The sequence below is a fragment of the Muntiacus reevesi genome, chromosome 7, assembly GCF_963930625.1.
Source record: "Muntiacus reevesi chromosome 7, mMunRee1.1, whole genome shotgun sequence".
Taxonomy (NCBI): Eukaryota; Metazoa; Chordata; class Mammalia; order Artiodactyla; family Cervidae; genus Muntiacus; species Muntiacus reevesi.
Window position 1 is genome coordinate 75726294 of NC_089255.1, and position 18980 is coordinate 75745273.

Sequence of the window (18980 nt, forward strand, 5' to 3'; positions counted from 1 at the left end):
ATTAGTACTTGTTAGCTAGTGTTTCAAAGATAGTCTTTGTTATTTAAAATTGTTTAATTAGCAGAAGCCTCTGTAGTAGTTGTTAGGAAATTGTATACTCAAGTAACAATTATGTAAATATTTATGTACAAATTATACCTGTTAACTAAAGTATGTCTATAAAAATAAGTAAAAGCACTTTACTGTGTGATTTTTCACTACCACCATGCATACAAGGAATTTCTACACATTTACATTTGCCTATTGTGTGTTCTGTGCATACTTAAACATCATTGCCTGTTAGCAATAACATTTTTCAAGGTTTTTTTTCTGTGAAGGTAAAAATGGACCCAAACTTCATTGACAAGTTCCCTGGGCTATAGAATCATTATTTATGACACCCTTTTTTTTTTTTTTTTTTGCAACTTGAGCAGTCTTTGAAGCATCTTTTTTACTTTAATGTTATCTTCAAAGTGTCAAGGGTAAAAGAAAAAGATCACAATAAGTGATTTTCCATGGAGGTTGCAACCTTCAAACTTTAGAAAGTATCTAAAAGTTAAAAATAAAACGTCTTATTTAAAGAGTGTAGGTAAATCTAATTAAACCTCACTGTTTTGGAATCTACTAGTGCAAAAAAGGTTATATCTGAAGTAAAAATATAAATTTCTACTATTTCTCAAGGATAAAAAGAATGTGGTAATCAAATTAATAATAAAAAAGTGGGAAGCAACTTAAGCTAAATGTTAATAAGAAAAATGATTTCATACTTTTAATGACATCTCTTTTGCCATTGATTGTGAATAGATAATGATTGCTTGTTATCTACTTGTTAATAGATACTAATAACCTTCTTTTATCTATATGTATCATCCTAGTATATATGATCAAAGGAATAAAGCTACAATTGTTAGAACCACTCTTCTATTTGGATTTTCTAATAACCTATACAGATATTTGTTTCTTATTTTATTCTAAATTAACTTTTATTTTCCTGCTCTTTGCCTTCTAGTTGAGCCTTCCCATTTACAGTTCAAAAATGTTTCTACCCAGCTTGTGCCCTCCTGTTCATTCTTCCAGTCTCTACTTCATTTGGCTGTTTGTTCCTTTAGATACCGTGATTTCAGTATTCATCTTCCTGCCTGGCACTGCCAATTTTGGGGTTCTTGTTCTCTCTTCTCTTTCCCCTCACCTTTGGTTCTCAACCACTGTTGCTAGGATTGGTTTCTGGATTTTTGAATTGTATCTCTTTTTTAACTGGTATAATAAAAACTATGAAGATGTAAGATTGGAAATAAGAGGCCTGGAGAAAATTGACAAGTATTGAATGCCTACTCTATGCTAGGTGATTTACTTCTATAATTTAATTCTCATAAAATATAGGTATGCTTAATTGTTAGCTCCATTTTGTTTGTAAATAGACTGAAGCTCAGAGAGGTAAAATATTTTGTTCTAATTCACAAAGCAAGTAAGTGATAAGGCCAGATTTCAAACCTATATAGGTTCATTTATTCACTCCTCTTATTCAACAAATATTGATTGAGTGCATATTCTATATGTTGGCCACTGTGGTAGGGGCTTCACCAGATCCAGTCCTTACTCTCACGACCTTAACTATATGGTGGTATTGTCTGACTTCACAGATGTTGATCATTTTGCTACACTAAACAGGGAAAAGATACATTTGATGTAGATGTGAGAAAAACTGTATTTGTGCATTATTTAAGAAAATATAAACAAAAGCGTTGGTTTGTGTCTAGTCCTAGAGTCTCCCTCCTCACTCAGCACCAGTGCCTTTTAGTGACATCACTACTCTATATGTATTTTCCTCCTGTGTTCTCAGCTGTACAAGATTTATGTCTATAGGCCAATATTCTGTAGAAAGTCTTCGGAAAGAATTAGCTGTCTCTCCTAAATTACATTTGGAAAAGAGGAAGTCCTCTGTGTAAGAATACATACATTCATCCATCTCTCATCCATATATTTACTAAAACATTGTAAAATATTTAAGATGACTTAGCCAAATACACAAAACACAGCAGAACTTTTAATAAGATAAATGTGGAAAAATAGGGCAAGGAAAAGTAAGGTGAAATTAGGTTGTGTTCAGTGAAAGTATTAGTCTCTCAGTCGTGTCTGACATTTTGCAATCCCATGGACTGTAGCCTGCTAGGCTACTCTGTCCGTGGAATTCGCCAGGCAAGAATACTGTTGTAGGTAGCCATTACCTTCTCCAAGGGATCTTCCCAACTTAGGGATCAAACTCAGGTCTCCTGCATTGCAGGCAGATTCTTTACTGTCTGAGCTGCCAGGGAAGCCCCATGTGTTCAGTAAGCCTACTTAAAAAAAATTCATAAATTTGTCTCTGTTCTCAAGGATAGCTTGATTCACAATCATTATAATTTTAAAAACAAACTGGTATCATAAAAGAATGCCCATTTCTAGTTGTGATACTTAAGAAAGAATTTCTTCTGAAGAGGACCTCGGTGTAGTGTGGTGAGCAATGGCCTCAAATACTTGCTAATAAATATGAGTTTTGCTGAGCCATTTAATTGTATCCCACTGCATACTACAAAAGCAAAGTCCAATAAAACAATTCTTTTAAAATTGGGACAAGCCTTTCCAAGTAGACCACTGTGGTCTGGCCAAATCTGTGGTATATTTTAGAGGATCTAGAAAAATGAATGAATTGCATGTCTTTTAGGTAATTCTCATATGTAATTTGTCAGTTGAATTTTTCACATACTAGATGACAGTGAGTTTACATACCCTTATAAGTTTGTTTTATTCACTATTGCAGCATCATTGCATAGAATTCTACCTAGTACATAGTCAGTGTTTAATAATACTTGTTGTATGGATGAATAAATGCTGTGCTTTGAAGTATCTAAGTGAAAGCCTTCCTCTTAGCTATCTGTTGATATTTTCTTCCTTGTCCTTAAATAAAGCATGCTACTCTACTTTGGAGTACTTCATCTTTATGTGGACCTGAAATTCATTAAATGTCAGACATTGCTTAGGTGACTTTCAAGCAGATAATGAAATCAATATAAACTCTATGCAAAGAGCTCTTTTAAGATCGTTCTCAGTAACATGCCTTCCTTGGTATTTTAGGGCTTTAAGATTTTAAGATTCCTAAGAAGTTGTAAACTTCAGTAAAGCAATTTTAACATGGAAATAGTTTTTCTTCCCTGGAGACCTCAAAATCATACCAGATTTATTGAATTTGGAAAACATGGGGGTAGATTCTGTATAACACTAGCTTAACAAATTTTAGCTGTATATTTTAATGAAAGTGGTTAACTTCCAAACTTAAGAATTTAAGAATGTCCATTTTTCCTTCCTGCTGGCCCTTTATTTTTAAAGCAGGTTTTATTGAAGAGCATTATGTTAGTGTTAATTTTTCTTTAAAATTTCTGACACTATTAAATATTACATTATGCTGGGATTCAGTGAACCAGTAGATTATGTCGTTTCTGGTAATCCTTTATTCTATATAACTAAGTAATTTATATGCATCTTAAAAACTTATTTATAACATCAACTGGATGTAACACATAGTGACACATTTTAACTGCTCCTCCCAGATTTCTTACTCTACGAAAATCTGTTGAACTATTATAGCAACCTGCGCCTTCACTTTAAAATTTAGGTTATTATGCTAGATGAGACATTTATCAATGTAAAGTTTGCCTAGAGCAATGGCCTTATTTAGGATGATCACTGTACTTCTAATGAAATATTGAAATATCAACCTTTCACTCTATTTTCCATAACTTGCTTTTTATTTTGTTTGCCTTTCTTCTTATTTACTATAATACTTTATTTTGCAAGCTTTCTTCCTGTGTTGCTCCCAATTATTATAGCGTGCTACATATGTAAAAAGAGGATTAGAAATGATTTAAATCATGTACTTCACTCCCAACTTTAGCATAAAACCTATCTTTGCCATCACATTATGATAATATATACGTATTTCGGTTGACCTTTAGAAAATGAAATTTTCGTGCCTTCAATACCTATTCCACATTTAACCATACTTATCTTAAGAATGCCCTATTTTAAAACTTATATACGTAAAGCCTATCACTTTATTAATTCTTTAAAAAGGAATATATCTGTTTAAAAAAAAACAGATATATAATTTATATTGAAGATTTGGAAAAGAATCTAGAGTTTTTCTTCTACCCAATTTATGGAGAAGATTGACTTGATGGTTTGTCGAGTTCCATTTGTTATATCATAAAACCATAGAGCTAGGAAAGATGCAAGGGGTTCTCAGGTTTTTAGGGACTAATTATTTCAAGAGTAATAGGCAAAGAAAAATACCATTTCTTGTTCTGTGAATATCTGTTGAGCCGTTTTAGCAATCTGAGGCTTAATTTTAAAATTAAGGTTATTAGGCAAGATGAGATTGCTATCAAACACTCCTGTGTTATAAGGGATAAGAAAGATCTACTAATATAAAAGTTCCCTCAATATTCTGATTTTCAGCTTTTATTCAGTGGTCCCAAAGAATTGAATCTTTAAGCCTTAAAGAAAAAAAAATTGGAGCACTACAAAGTATGGTTTATATTAATAGATAGCATGATCTATAATAAATTAACTTATTTTTAAGTTAATTTTGCTACTCTGCCTTCCTTATTTTTGGTTAATTTCACTCAGTCTGCTATTTAATCTTTAATTACAGGCCACAAAAGAAGTAATAGAACGGGAAGCACCAGGGATGGCCCTGGCAATGCTGATGGGATCACTTAATGTTACACCTCTGGGCATGCTCTCTAGGTAAGAAAGTCACCAAAGTGGTGCAAAGAAAATTAATTCCATACCAGTAATCACTACAATAGACTGAGAAACCTAAGAAACGTTATAATCATACCACTTAATTTTGAGCCCCCCTCCCCCCGCAAAGTCTCAGCATCCTCTCTAAATTTCGGCCACAGTTTCTTTCAAGTTCTTTATCCTTTTTTATTTTTTTGTATATTATGTTGAAACTTAGAAAGTATCATTACTGCTAAAAGTAAACAATTATAACCCCAAGAAGAGTCCAGTTTTTAAGATGTAATATATTCTTTTTTTGTGATTATAGTCATCAATTAATTTTCCTTAGTTGTCATTAAATCCTAATTTAATAAAACTAAGCAGTAGAGTCTTTTAATAGGTTTTTACAAGTTAGGAACTTAATTTCCATTTGTAAATAGGCATGTTGATGTGTGGTCATGAAAAAAAAATCAATAATATATGTTCAAAGTGTTAGTCACTCAGTTGTGTCGGACTCTTTGCAACCACATGGACTGTAACCCGCCAGGCTCCTCTGTCCATGGGCTTTCCCAGGCAAGAATGCTGGAATGCTGGAGTGGGTTGCCATTTCCTAATCCAGGGAATCTTCCAAATCCAGGGATGGAACCTGGACCTCCTCCATTGCAGGCAAAGTCTTTACTGTCTGAGTCACCAGAGAAGGCTAGTGTATTAAATTAGTATATTTAAAACTATGATTCATTGACCTACATGGTGACATCCATCCTCAATTTGATAGTTTAGTTATTTTTTATTATTTTAGTAATTATTAGATTAAAATCCCCTTTAATGAGAACAACAGACATCATTTAAGTTAAAGACAGAACTGTCAGCTTAGTGAGAATCTGTTGATTTAATGACCTTTGATTTATACAGTTGATCTCAGAGCAATCTAGAAAATACATAATAACTTTATAATTGGCAGGATTTCTCTATCATTATTTATAGTTGTTTATTGATCCTGTTTGCAAAACTAATAGTAAGTATATCCATTTAATGCCTAGAATGAGTTATAATGCCCTTTCTGTTACTTAGACTGTATCCTGTAAGTGGCAGCCACTTGAAGCACAGCTACAGGGAAAAGTGAGTGGGTCATCAGTTACTGTACTTTCTTTCCTGTTACAAGTACTCTATTGTAACATTTCATATAATAAGACCAAGAAAAGAACTAAGTAACTTGATTTTTTTAATTTAAAAGTCCACGCTAATCTTTAACAAACTTATGCGGTTTTTTTTCACCCTTACTTATATTACCTGCCCATAGGAGATCAAAGGTCACCTCTGGTCCCTTTTCTCTATGGAATTAAGTAGTAGTCTTTGAATATAAGAACTCTTTCTTGGCATACAAGGAATATAGTCAAGATAGAATTAAGCTTCATCTCTTGTTAATTACTTTATAATAAAAATCTAATTCTACAAACTCTTGAATTATTATTATTCAAAATAATATATTTGTCAGGCCTTGTGTTAGCCATTAGGAATACTAAGTGTGGAAAGAAAAGTAAGACATGGTCCTTACCTTAAGGATCCCCTGTTTATCTGGAGAACTTTTTCCTTACAACTGATAAGGTAACTTCTTAAACTGAATATAGCTTTCCTGATCCAGTATAGAAACAGTGCTTTTGCCTTATTGAAAAATTTTTCTGGATTAATTTCCCCTCTGCCTTCTAAATTCACATAATTACTGAGTACCGGCCTGCCCAGTGAATGAAAATAAATTAATAGGAGCTGATTTTAAGTATTTTGGAATGAGCTCATCTTTCTTAGGCTGAAGGCTTTGAAAATTAAAACATATATACAGCATGGTAACAGATTTTTCTGACTTTTATTTCCATTACTATTGAACTGAGAGTTTATTTACAAAATTGAAACAGTGATAGTAGTCCACATGCGTTATGGAAAAGGAATTATGGGCTGTTTCCCTTTATGTTTATTTTTTTGTGCTTTGATTAGATTGATGCCTCCTTTCTATAGATTTTTTGCCTTGTATGTACTTGAGGCTTTGTACATGCTTATGTTATAGCACATGCTATGTTATGATCATTTACTTTCTCATCTGTTTTACCTAATTTGTATAAAATACAAATTTGTATTAAGATCAACTGCTTTATCTTATTCGAATGTTTTGCATCCTCAGCTCCAGAACAATTTCTGACACATAGTAAGTACTCAAAAAAAAGGGTTTACTTTTATGATTACTGTTGCTAACTCAGTGTTTCATCCTAGTTTTAATAGAATATTTTTCAGGGTAAAGTAATACATCAAGTTGGTGCCCTGCCTTCCTATTTTTCTCTCTAGTATAATAATAATGTAATACTATAATACTTAATGATTTAATAATATAATTATTTAATTACTTTAATTAAGTAATTAAAGTTACTTAATCTGTTTAAATGGCTTCCATCTATTTGGTTAGCTTAATATTTTCCAGGTTTTTTTTTTTTCCCCCCAACAAGTTGGAAGATTGTAGTAAGTAATGGTTAAGAGCATCGTCTCTGAACTCAGATTGCTTGGGTTCTGTTCTGACTCTGTTACTAGCTATATCACATATTTCTTTTTCTCATCTCTACAATGAGGATGTTAATAGTACCAGCCTTCTTGAATTAAGTAAACTAGTCCATTTAACTGCTTAGAACAGTTGATTCATAGTAATTTTAAGTGTTGATCACCATTGTATTGTTACTGGTTCAGAGTTCCAGTTCTTAGATCAAGTGTGCTAGCAAAATCTTTTAATACTTTCATTCATCTGGAAATGTCTTTATCTTACCTTTATTCCTGAAGGATATTTTCACTAGATACAGGATTCTGGATTAACAGTTCTTTCCTTTCAGCATTTAAAAAAATTGTTATTCCACTGTCTTCTGACTCCATAGTTCCTATGGAGAAATCCACAACCATTTGAATTGATATATCCTTATATGTGTTATTTTTTATTCTCTGGATGCTTCAAAGATATTTTTTTCTTTACCTTTAATTTCAACAATTTGATTATTATGTATCTGGATGTGGGGTTTTTTTGAGTTTATTCTTTTGGGTTAAAAGAGTTTCTTTTAGCTATGTTTTTAACGAAATTTGGGAATTAACCATTAAGTTTTCAGATTTTTTTCTTTTTCTGTACCTCTTTCTCATTTTCATCTGGTACTTTTGTGACATGAATTGCACATCTTTTAATAATGTATCACAGGTCTCTGATGTTCACTTTTTTTAAACTCATTTTTATCCTATTCTTCAGATTATTTATGTTAATCTGTCTTCAAGTTCACTGACATTTTTCCTCTTTCATCTTAATTTTGCCTTTGAGCCTAGGCAATGAATTTTAAAATTACAGTTGCGGTATTTTCAGTTCTAAAATTTATATTCAGCTATCGCTATTTTTTATGACTATTTCTTGTCTAAGAACTTCTGTCTTTGCTTTTATTTCAGAAGGGTTGGCCTTTATTTCATGGAGAATGGTTTTATAATTGCTGCTTAATGTTTTTCTGACAACTCCCATATCTGAATCACCTTGGAGCTGACATCTGTTGATTTTTTTTTTTTCTGTAATAGGTGGTCAGATTTTCTTGATTTTTCTATGTTGAGTAATACTGGATTATACCCTGCACATTTTGAGTATTATCTTTTAAACCTCTGGCCTCTGTTAAAGTTCTCTGGAGAGAGTTATAATCAGATTGGTTTCAGCAACCAATCTGATTCGATTCATGTTGAAAATTCTGTCTCACTTTATATGGATGGTGAAAAGCCTTTGCTATTGTGTTTGGGTCTGCCAGCACATGAACATTCAGGAGTTAGCTTGAGAATTGGGCAGTGGAGTATGTTTATTTATTTTTTTAAAAACCTTTCTTACACTTCTTTGAGTTTGTCACACATGCTTAGCTCAGTAGTAAGCCTGGAACTTGTGTCAGTTCATTCTCAAAATTGAGAGATCCACCTTCACCAGCTCTCTCTGCTCTCTAAGCATTCCCCTCTACTCTGCAGTTCCCAGTTATTGCTCTATAAGAAATAGCTTGGCAAGAGTGAATGTCGACATTCTAGGAATCAGCGAACTAAAATGGACTGGAATGAGTGAATTTAATTCAAATGACCATTATATCTACTACTGTGGGCAGGAATCCCTTAGATGAAATGCAGTAGCCATCATAGTCAACAAAAGAGTCCGAAATGCAGTACTTGGATGCAATCTCTAAAACAATAGAGTGATCTCTGTTCGCTTCCAAGGCAAACCATTCAATATCACGGTAATCCAAGCCTATGCCCCAAGCAGTAATGCTGAAGAACCCGAAGTTGAACACGGGGTTCTATGAAGACCTACAAGACCTTTGAGAACTAACACCCAAAAAAGATGTCCTTTTCATTATAGGGGACTGGAATGCAAAAGTAGGAAGTCAAGAAACACCTGGAGTAACAGGCAAATTTGGCCTTGGAGTACGGAATGAAGCGGGGCAAAGGCTAATAGAGTTCTGCCAAGAGAACGCACTGGTCATAGCAAACACCCTCTTCCAACAACACAAGAGAAGACTCTACATGTGGACATCACCAGGTGGTCGACACCGAAATCAGATTGATTATATTCTTTGCCGCCAAAGATGGAGAAGCTCTATACAGTCAGCAAAAACAAGACTGGGAGTGGACTGTGGCTCAGATCATGAACTCCTTATTGCCAAATTCAGACTGAAACTGAAGAAAGTAGGGAAAACCACTAGACCATTCAGGTATGACCTAAATCAAATTCCTTATGAATATACAGTGGAAGTGAGAAATAGATTTAAGGGACTAGATCTGATAGACAGAGTGCCTGACGAACTATGGTCGGAGGTTGGTGACATTGTACAGGAGACAGGGATTAAGACCATCCCCATGGAAAAGAAATGCAAAAGGGCAAAATGGTTGTCTGAGGAGGCCTTACAAATAGCTGTGAAAAGAAGAGAAGTGAAAAGCAAAGGAGAAGAGGAAAGATAGTCCCATTTGAATGCAGAATTCCAAATAATAGTCAGGAGAGATAAGAAAGCCTTCCTTAGCAATCAATGCAAAGAAATAGAGGAAAATAACAGAATGGGAAAGACTAGAGATCTCTTCAAGAAAATTAGAGATAACAAGGGAACATTTCATGCAAAAATGGGCTCAAAAAAGGACAGAAATGGTATGGATCTAAAAGAAGCAGAAGATATTAAGGAGAAGAGGTGGCAAGAATACACAGAAGAACTGTACAAAAAAGATCTTCACGACCCAGATAATCACAGTGGTGTGATCACTCACCTAGAACCAGACACCCTGGAATGTGAAGTCAAGTGGGCCTTAGAAAGTATCACTACAAGCAAAGCTAGTGGATGTGATAGAATTTCAGTTGAGCTATTTCAAATCCTGAAAGATCATGCTGTGAACGTGCTGCACTCAATATGCCAGCAAATTTGGAAAACTCAACAGTGGCCATAGGACTGGAAAAGGTCCGTTTTCATTCCAATCCCTAAGAAAGGCAATCCCAAAGAATGCTCAAACTACCACACAATTGCACTCATCTCACACGCTAGTAAGGTAATGCTCAAAATTCTCCAAGCCAGGCTTCAGCAATACGTGAACCGTGAACTTCCAGATGTTCAACCTGGATTTAGAAAAGGCAGAGGAACCAGGGATCAAATTGCCAATATCCACTGGATCATTGAAAAAGCAAGAGAGTTCCAGAAAAACATCTATTTCTGCTTTATTGACTACACCAAAGCCTTTGACTTGTGGATCATGACAAACTGTGGAAAATTCTTTAAGAGATGGGAATACCATACCACCTGACCTGCCTCTTGAGAAACCTGTATGCAGGTCAGGAAGCAACAGTTAGAACTGGACATGGACCAACAGACTGGTTGCAAATAGGAAAAGGAGTACATCAAGGCTGTATATTGTCACCCTGCTTGTTTAACTGATATGCAGAGTACATCATGAGAAATGCTGGGCTGGAAGAAGCACAAGCTGGAATCAAGATTGCCAGGAGAAATATCAATAACCTCAGATATGCATATGACACCACACTTATGGCAGAAAGTGAAGAGGAACTAAAAAGCCTCTTGATGAAAGTGAAAGAGGAGAGTGAAAAAGTTGGCTTAAAGCTCAACATTCCGAAAACTAAGATCATGGTATCTGGTCCCATCACTTTATGGGAAGTAGATGGGGAAACAGTGGAGGCAGTGTCAGACTTTATTTTTTTGGGCTCCAAAATCACTGCAGATGGTGATTGCAGCCATGAAATTAAAAGACGCTTACTCCTTGGAAGGAAAGTTATGACCAACCTAGATAGCATATTAAAAAGCAGAGACATTACTTTGCCAACAAAGGTCCGTCTAGTCAAGGCTATGGTTTTTCTAGTGGTCATGATGCTGAGAGCCATTGGGGGCAGGAGGTGAAGGGGATGACAGAGGATGAGATGCCTGGATGGCATCACCGACTCGATGGGCATGAGTTTGAGTAAACTCTGGGAGTTGGTGATGGACAGGGAGGCCTAGCGTGCTGCGATTCATGGGGTCGCAAAGTGTAGGACACGACTGAGTGACTGAACTGACTGACTGACTGAAGGAAGCTGGGAATATAAGATATTTCTTATAGAGTATTAATCCCCTGTGCTATTATGCAATTCCACACAATTGGACCACCTTCAGGGCAAAGACAAAAGAAAAGGAAAAAATAAAAAATAACAGAGCTTCCTCTCACTCACCCTTCTAGATTTTAGCCAGATAGATACGTCTTCTTATTGGATTCTTCTGCTTATACCATCATGACCATAGTAGTGTAGCTCTGTAACTGGAATTAACCCCATTCAGTGTTATTATTCAAGTTCTGACTTCTGTCCCCAGTCTATCTGCAATTATTTATGTTCGGAGTTCTCAGATAGTCAGTCTTTGATATTTTCCTCACAGTCAATAGGAGAGCCTTAGTTAAGGTTCTACTATCTTGGTCAACACTCACAGAAAAAGAACTCTATTTTAAAAATCAGATCTTTGAGTTTGTATCTTAGCATTTACTCTCCATGTGACCTTGGGAAATTTATTCAGCTAAGTTTAGCACTTCAGTCCTAGTAGCTAATTGAATTGCCAGCAAAATTGCAGCATATAAGCTCCCAAATCTATAATTTATGCTCTACTCACTTTTTAAAGAGATCAAGTACTTTTGGTTCTAAATGTCATTAACAGTTAATAGAGCAACCACTGTGGTTACACATTGAGGCATAATTTATCCTTGTTTTATTCTCAGGTCAGTCATTAACTTGATTTGTAATGTCTACTTAGTTTTTTAATTACTTCACATAGCTCATGGAAATGTTATGAGGTCCTATGTAGATTTCCTCTCTAAGAAGAACTACTATATGAATATCTAAATTCATAAAAGGAAAAAGTAATAAATAGTTTTTCATTTTATAAAGAGATTTACTGTTGTAATGCTTAATAACTATCTTTCAATTGTTTTAAATACTCAGCTTATTTTTTGTTATGTGTAATTTTCCATAGTGTCTCTATCTTCTGAAGTAGGAGGTGAAGTCTCTAGTTAGTTTTTAATGTGTGAAGTAGGACTAATCATTTTTCCCACTATTTATTGCCAATTTGATCTCAGCTTCATCTAGTCCATGACTGAAGATAAACACTCAGACACTTGCACTGCTATTGGGGAGCAGTTAACTCTTTCCATTTGGTGCCAAAAATGGTTTCACACAACTATTGGTAAAAAGTTTTTAAGGAAAAATATATTGGATTTAGATTTTTATATTAGTGAATTCAGTTATCCTAAGTATTTTTTAAAACATGTTAAAATGACATGGATCATTTAAAATAATAATTGTCAATAACAGTATTACCATCTTGAAGTGTTTCTATTTTTTAACCTAAAATAAAACATACTTAGCTTATAAAAGGCTGTAGAAGGGAACTGAGAAGACGATAGAGAGGAATCCATTTCTTGACCTAGACAACATTTGGACTAACAGAATCTAATACAGTAATTTTGCACATCTTGAGTATATTCAAAAGCTGGCAGCTTCCAGGGGTAGGTTTGGCTGGTAAATTGTGGTTAATTTCAGTCATTTTTGCCCCAAATAGTATCTATGTACTCCCCAACCCCTCAACTGCATGGCAGGCAGCCAACACTGGCATGCTTGTGGGCAACAGAGTGGGCAACTAGGACCTCATCTTTCAAATATTAGGGGTCTAGGTTTTATTTGTGAATTATTGTTTTGCATTTTAGAGGTGCAGACAAAGGCAGATTACCATTCTTGTAACTTCCACCAAATGAAATGATTTCAAGGAGAATTAAAGAGACAGTGCCTTTTTTTTTTTTTTTTAATATCCCCTAGACTTTTCTCTTTTACCCCCTTTGGAAGCTAGATATTTAAGGATTAGGATAGCCAAGAGCAAACACTCACATAAGGAAATTTAAAAAGTCATTGCACATGCCCAAAGAGAAATGCAGATTCAGAGAACACCTGGGATCACCTTAGGTTTACACCTCAGGCTAGTCCCAACAAAGAAACACTCTACAACAATCAAAAATAGAGCAAGATCTGAAGGGATGGGAGGAGGATATGATTTCTAGAATTACCACATTACAAGATTCAGATGTTCAGTTTTCAACAATAACACCACCACAACACATAAAAAAAGCAAATGTGGCCCATTAAAAGAGAAAAAAAAAATTGACAGAAAAGACTCATGAGGATGACCAGATGGTAAACTTATTAGACAGAGATTTTTAAAACAATTGTCTTAAAGATGCTCACAATACTAAAGGAAGATGTGAATAAAATCAAGAAAATTATATAAGGAAAATGTAAATATCAATAATGAGATTTTTAAAAAGGCAAAAAGATATTCTGAAGTTGAAAAACACAACTGACATAAAAATTTCACTAGAGGGATTCAAAAGCCAGAGAAAGGAGTCAATGAACTTCAAGATAAAGCTATTGAAATTGTTAAGTCTGAGAAACAGAAAGAAAAAAAAATTATTGAAGAAACGTGAATGGAGCCTAAGGGACCTGTGAAACACCATTAAGTTCTTCGTCTAACACCACTAGACCATGCTTTGTGGGAGTCTCAGAAGGAGAAGAAAGGGAAAAAAAGGACAGATAATTATTTGAAGATTAATAACTAAAAATTTCCCAAATCTGCAAATCCAAGATACTCAGCAGACTCCAACTACGAAAGTGGAAAGAAATCCATATAATAATCTGTCAGAAGCCAAAAATAGAGAATCTTGAAAACATCAAGAGAAAAGATACTCATCATATACAAGGGATCCTCAATAAGATCATAAGCAGATTTCTCTTTAGAAATATTGGAGATGTCAATATTGGACATGTAAAATATAATGAAAGTTTTAAAACTTAATGGACGGATTAGACTGCAGATTATATACAGATGAAGAGTCAATTAGGGAAACAGGTAAAAAAATTTGAAGAAATTATCCATAATGTAGCTCATATTTACAGTAACATAAAAATGAAGTAAAAGTTAACCATGGAGGATAGAGTAAGAAAATATAAAATATACTTAAAGTTCAGAAGAAGACAGTAGAGAATGAAGAAAAATAAATGTTTGAAATATCATATCAAAAAGAATCTCAAACTCCAGAAAGGTATCCATCTTCAGATGTGGAAATCCAAACAAGTCTTTAACAAGATGAATAAAAATAATCCATACCTACTCACATCATAGTAACACTATAAAATACCACAGAAAGATAGATCTTACAGAATTATAGGCAAATGATTTGAGTATTGTATGTAAATTATACTTCAATAAAGTTTTTTAAAGTGGAATTTCTAAATCTTGAAATTACAAATTTGATTCATTCTCATTGTGATAAGTGATAATTTTAATGAGCCCAGTCTATCAATTATTTTTTCCATGGATTATGCCCTTCTATCTATAAGTTACATCCAAAAAGTCATTGCACCCAAGTCATCTATGTTTTCTCCTATGTCATCTTCTAGGAGTTTTATCATTTTTGTGGTTAGTAATTTGTTCTGTAACCCATATTGAGCTAATTTTTTTTCTTTTATTTATTTATTTTTTTGAGCTAATTTTTACAGGGAAGAACTGTCTGTATCTTGTGTCTAAATTCAGTTTTTGCATGTGGATAGATGTCTAGTACCATTTGCTGGAAATGAAATGGTACTTTTTTTTTCCCCCTCCATTGTGTTGCCTTTGCTTCTGTCAAAAATTCATTGACTGTATTTGTGTTCTTCTGTTCTATCCATTCATCTATTTATCTGTTCTTTTGTCAATACCACACCATCTTAATTACTATGGCTTTATAGTATCTATAAGTCTCAAAGTCAGTCAGTATCAGCTCTCCAACTTTGTTCTCCTCAAGTATTGTGTTGGCTACTTATAGATTTTTTGTCTCTCCACATAAACCTCAGAATCAGTTTATTGATAGCCATAAAATGACTTGCTGAGATTTTTATTTGGATTTTATTGAATTTGCATTGAATCACTGAATTGACAATATTCAGATTTCCTGTCCATGAACATGGAATATCTGTCCATTTATTTGTTTCTTCTTTGATTCATTTATTTATTTCATTCAGGGTTTTGTAGTTTTCCTCATATAAAACTTATACATATTTTGTTAGACTTATACCTGTTAAGTATTTCTTAATGGGAGGTGCTAGTATAAATTGTGCTTTTTTTTTTTTCATTTATTTTTTATTAGATGGAGGCTAATTACTTTACAGTATTGTAGTGGTTTTTGCCATACATTGACATGAATCAGCCATGGATTTACATGTGTTCCCCATCCCGATCCCCCTTCCCGCCTCCCTCCCCATCCCATCCCTCTGGGTCTTCCCAGTGCACCAGCCCTGAGCACTTGTCTCATGCATCCAACCTGGGCTGGTGATCTGTTTCACCATTGATATAGTATACTTGTTTCAATGCTGTTCTCTCTGAACATCCCACTCTCGCCTTCTCCCACTGAGTCCCAAAGTCTGTTCTGTGTACTCTATTTTTAATTTCAAGTTTCTGTTGTTTGTTGCTGGCAAATATATAGGAAAGCAGTTGGCTTTTGTTTACTAACTTTTCATCCTGTAGCCTTGCTCTAGTCACTTACTGGTTACAGGAGTGTTCTTTAATCTACTAACATTTGGGGATTTTCAGTTATTTTTTTGTTATTGAAGAAGTTTAATTTCTAGTTTAATTTCATTGTTGTCTGAAAGTAGACACTGTATAATTTCTATTCTTTTAGATCTGTTAAGATGTATTTTATGGCCCAGATTGTGGTCTATCATGGTGAATGTTCCATGTGAGTTTGAGAGGAATGTCTTTTCTGCTGTTGTTGGATGAAGTTTGGTTCAATTCAGTTCAATTCAGTTCAGTCGCTCAGTCGTGTCCAACTCTTTGCGACTCCATGAACCGCAACACGCCAGGCCTCCCTGTCCATCACCAGCTGCCAGAGTCTACCCGAACACATGTCCATCGAGTTGGTGATGCCATCCAACCATCTCATCTTCTGTTTTCCCCTTCTCCTCCTCCCTTCAGTCTTTTCCAGCATCATGATCTTTTCTAATGAGTCAGTTCTTTGCACCAGGTGGCCAAAGTATTGGTGCTTCAGCATCAGTTCATCCAATAAAGATTCAGGACTGATTTCCTTTAGGTTGGACTAGTTGGATCTCCTTGCTGCTCTCAAGAGTCTTCTCCAACACTGCAGTTCAAAACCATCAATTCTTTGTCACTCAGCTTTCTTTATAGTCCAAATCTCACATCATACATGAATACTGGAAAAAACGTAGCTTCAACTAAATGAACCTTTGTCAGCAAAGTAATGTCTCTGCTTTCTAATATACTGTCTTGGTTTGTCATAGCTTTTTTTCCAAGGAGCAAGCATCTTTTAATTTCATAACTGCAGTCACAATCTGCAGTGATTTTGGAGTCCAAGAAAATAATGTCTGTCACTGTTTTCATCATTTCCCCATCTGTTTGCCACGAAGTGATGGGACTGGATGCCATGATCTTAGATTTTGAATGTTGAGTTTAAGCTAGCTTTTTCACTCTCCTCTTTCATCAGCATGCTCTTTAGTTGTTCTTTGCTTTCTGCAAAGGGTGGTGTCATCTGCATATCTGAGGTTATTGATATTTCTCCTGGCAATCTTGATTCCAGCTTGTGTTTCATCCAGCCCAGCATTTCACAGGATGTACTCTGCATATAAGTTAAATAGGCAGGGTGACAATGTACAGCCTTGACGTACTCCTTTCCCGATTTGGAACCAGTCTATTGTTGCATGTTCAGTTCTACTGTTGCTTCTTGACCTGCATATAGATTTCTCAGGAGACAGTTAAGGTTATCTAGTCTTCCTATCTCTTTAAGAATTTTCCACAGTTTGTTGTGATCCACACCATGAAAGGCTTTAGCATAGTCAGTGAAGCAAAAGTAGATGTTTTTCTGGAATTCTCTTGCTTTTTCTATTACCCAACGGATCTTGGCAATTTTATCTCTGCTTCCTCTGCCTTTTCTAATCCAGCTTGAACATTGGAAGTTCTCGGTTCATGTACTGTTGAAGCCTGGCTTGGAGAATTTTCAGCATTACTATGCTGGCTTGTGAAATGAGTGCAGTTGTGCAGTAGTTTGAACATTCTTTGGCATGGCCTTTCTTTGGGAATGAAAACTAACCTTTTCCAGTCCTGTAGCCACTGCTGAGTTTTCCAGCATTTGCTGAAATTTGAGTGGCTTATTGAGTTCAGCACTTTCATAACATTATTTTTTAGGACTTGAAATAGCTTAGCTGGAATTCTATCACCTCCACTAGCTTTGTTCGTAGTGATGCTTCCTAAGGCCCGTTTGACTTCATACTCGAGAATGTCTGGCTCTAGGTGGGTGAGCACACCATCATGGTTATCTTGGTCATTAAAATCTTTTTTGTATAGTTCTTCTGTGTGTTCTTGCCACTTCTTCTTAATATCTTCTGCTCTGTTAGGTCCATACCATTTCTCTCTTTATTGTGCCCATCTCTGCATGAAATGTTCTCTTGGTGTGTCTAATTTTCTTGAAGAGATCTCTAGTCTTTCCCTTTCTGTTGTTTTCTTCTGTTTTTTGCATTGATCACTTAGGAAGTCTTTCATTTCTCTCCTTGCTGTTCTTTAGAATTCTGCTTTCCGATGCATGTATCTTTCCTTTTCTCCTTTGCCTTTCATTTCTCTTCTTTTCTCAGCTATTTGTAAGGCCTCCTCAGACAACCATTTTGCCTTTTTGCATTTCTTTTTCTTCGGGATGGTTTTGATCACAGCCTCCTGTACAATATTACAAACCTCCATCCATAGTTCTTTAGGCACTCTGTCTTTCAGATCTAATCCCTTGAGTGTATTTATCACTTTCACTATATAATCGTAAGGGAATTGTTTTACGTCATACATGAATGATCTTGTGGTTTTCCCTACTTTCTTCAATTTAAGTCTGAATTTGGCAATAAGGAGTTCATGATCTGAGCCACAGTCAGCTCCCAGTCTTATTTCTGCTGACTGTATAGAGCTTCTTCACCTTAGGCTGCAAAGAATATAATCAATCTGTTTCAGTATTTACCATCCATTAATGTCCTTGTGTAGAGTTGTCTCTTTTGTTGTTAGAAGAAGGTATTTGCTGTGACCACTGTGTTTTCCAATCTACTAAGGAGCCCATCATAGGCATTCTTTATTTCTATTTCATTATTTTTTATATCTAGCATTTCTTTTTGTTTCTTTCTCAGGATTTTGATCTCGCTGCTTACATTGCCCATTTGGCCTGGCATACTGTCAACTTTATTGGGCCCTCAGATACTTGTGTTGAATTCCTGTTTTATTGTTTAAACATGTCTGCTATGTCTGGTTCTAATGTTTGCTCTGTATCTTCAAGTTGTGCTTTTTGTCTTTTAGTATACCTTGTAGTTTTTTCTTAATAGCTGGAAATGAAATACTGGGTAAAAGGAACTGCTGTAATAGCCCCTTATTTACTTGGTGGTGAGATTTGGGGGCATGTATCTTGCTCTATCCTAAGGTGGGATACTTACCTCTTTTCTAATGTATTATTAGAAACACTGTTTAAGGTGAAAAGCATTGATTTTTGCATGTTGTCCTTTTGGTTTCACTCACTTTCAATATATTTTTTTCATTTCTTTTGAGACTTCTTTCATCTGTTGTTTATCAAGTTTATAAACTTTGCTTAGGATTCTAGTATATTGGGTTTTTTCTGTTATCTTCCTATTATTG

At 35.0% G+C, this 18980-nt stretch overlaps 1 protein-coding gene across 2 annotated transcripts in view; it reads left to right on the forward strand.

Annotated features, from left to right (window-relative positions):
• GPHN (gephyrin) overlaps window positions 1–18980 on the forward strand; it is a 526040-nt gene that overhangs the window by 249176 nt on the left and 257884 nt on the right. For both annotated transcript variants that reach the window (XM_065940959.1, XM_065940958.1), the window contains exon 5: window positions 4667–4761. In XM_065940959.1, the coding sequence (XP_065797031.1) occupies window positions 4667–4761 (95 nt within the window). The remainder of the gene's footprint in view (window positions 1–4666; window positions 4762–18980) is intronic.